Genomic DNA, 1,518 nt, shown 5'->3' with positions numbered 1-1,518 from the left:
TATACTTTTTTTTTTATATTTTTTTATTTTTCTATACTTACTGTGGTTGTTATCTTGTTTTGTTTTTAGCCCTGAAGAAGGCTAGAAACTCTAGCCGTAACGTCGGCACATTAAAATAAGTTAATCATACTTATTTGTGTTTTTCATTGACCGCACCCCCAACCATCTTCTCCTCATTTATCATCCACGGTCAACTATCTCTCATAATTATAATATCTATGTTTATTTTTATGTGAATGTTATAATCCAAAACACATTCGATTCCCTGCCAACAATGCCTTCCTTTAAATTTAATTCTTTCAAATGAATTCGTTATGAAATGGGGTTCTGTTAAAGATGTTGGTAACATAGGTACGATCATGTGACATTGATCAATGATCGAGTACATTTATTAATACAAAACAATACCTCGTGGTGCAGGCTCCTCCTCATCCGACCGTCTCCTTTTCGCGCCAGGATCTATCAACAACGACTTCAACTCCTTTCGAGACTCTTCGTATTCTTCCAATTTCATTTCCGGATCAGCATAAATTGAATTCAAAAATTGATGCTTCAATTCCTTGGCCTGTTCTTCCAGTTCCAATAGATCTTTATTTGGACCCCCTTCAGATCTTGCTTGATGCTGAGCTTGAATCGCTTTCAAATATCGGTCCAGCATTTCCTTGGCTACATCATCCAGTTCCATTCTCTCTTTTGTCTCCCTTCCTATTTCTTGCTCCTCCGGTTCAGGAGATTTTTTACCATGACCAAAAACTGCGTTTAAATATCGATCCATCTTTTGTTTGGCCTCGTCTTCTTCGAAAAATTCCGATTCACTTTCTTCGGCAGATTTCGGACCGGTACCAAAAATTGCATTGAAATATTTCATTCTCTTGCGTTGTTCTTCCTTTTCGTGATCGGAGAGTTCTTCCTGTTCAGGTTTTTCGTGAGGATAAACTGCTTTCAAATATTGTTCCCTCCTTTTCTTGGCTCGTTCTTTCATTTCTTTATCGGAAATAAAAGCCGGTCCAGGAGGTGCTGTTTCTTGTTCTATATTTGAATCTGTGTTTTCTTCCGATGGAGCAAGAACACCTTCCTCCATTTCTGATGCCTTGGAGGGTTCCCCGTTTTGCTGTGTAGCACGTGGAAACATGTCCAGGTAGCGAGATGCATTTTGTACATAGCTGGGCCTATCAGTTATGGATAAAGGCATATTTTCCAGAATCTGTTGGAGGGCCAAGGAGTCTTTCCTGATGAGTTCCGGAGGTCGAGACAGTAGACTGTGCATGTGTCTTACGAATGAAGGGATGTACAACTTGAAATTGTCTCCTGTCTCTCGATTTTCGTCTGCATCTGGTTGAACAGGACCTGGAATATACACATTTATTAGAGATTTTCTTCTACCTCCAACTATAACACTTTAATAACTTGACCTCTATTCTGTATTAGTAGTGGAGTAAAAAGGATTCTACATATATATAAGTTACGTTGACAGGTCTATATCAGCTTACCGACTATATATACACACATGCACACATA

General features: G+C 38.7%; 1 protein-coding gene across 4 annotated transcripts in view; it reads right to left on the bottom strand.

The window, feature by feature from the left end:
* Nucleotides 1–1,518, bottom strand: part of LOC106678920 (DNA ligase 1) — a 20,410-nt gene that overhangs the window by 5,735 nt on the left and 13,157 nt on the right. For all 4 annotated transcript variants that reach the window (XM_067049128.1, XM_014417781.2, XM_014417782.2 and 1 more), the window contains one exon: nucleotides 409–1,347. In XM_067049128.1, coding sequence (XP_066905229.1) covers nucleotides 409–1,347 — 939 coding nt within the window. The remainder of the gene's footprint in view (nucleotides 1–408; nucleotides 1,348–1,518) is intronic.

This window comes from Halyomorpha halys, unplaced genomic scaffold (genome assembly GCF_000696795.3).
Source record: "Halyomorpha halys isolate HHAL.00 unplaced genomic scaffold, Hhal_1.1 Scaffold168.1, whole genome shotgun sequence".
In the NCBI taxonomy this organism is placed as follows: domain Eukaryota; kingdom Metazoa; phylum Arthropoda; class Insecta; order Hemiptera; family Pentatomidae; genus Halyomorpha; species Halyomorpha halys.
This window is presented reverse-complemented; position numbering and strand designations above follow the sequence as displayed.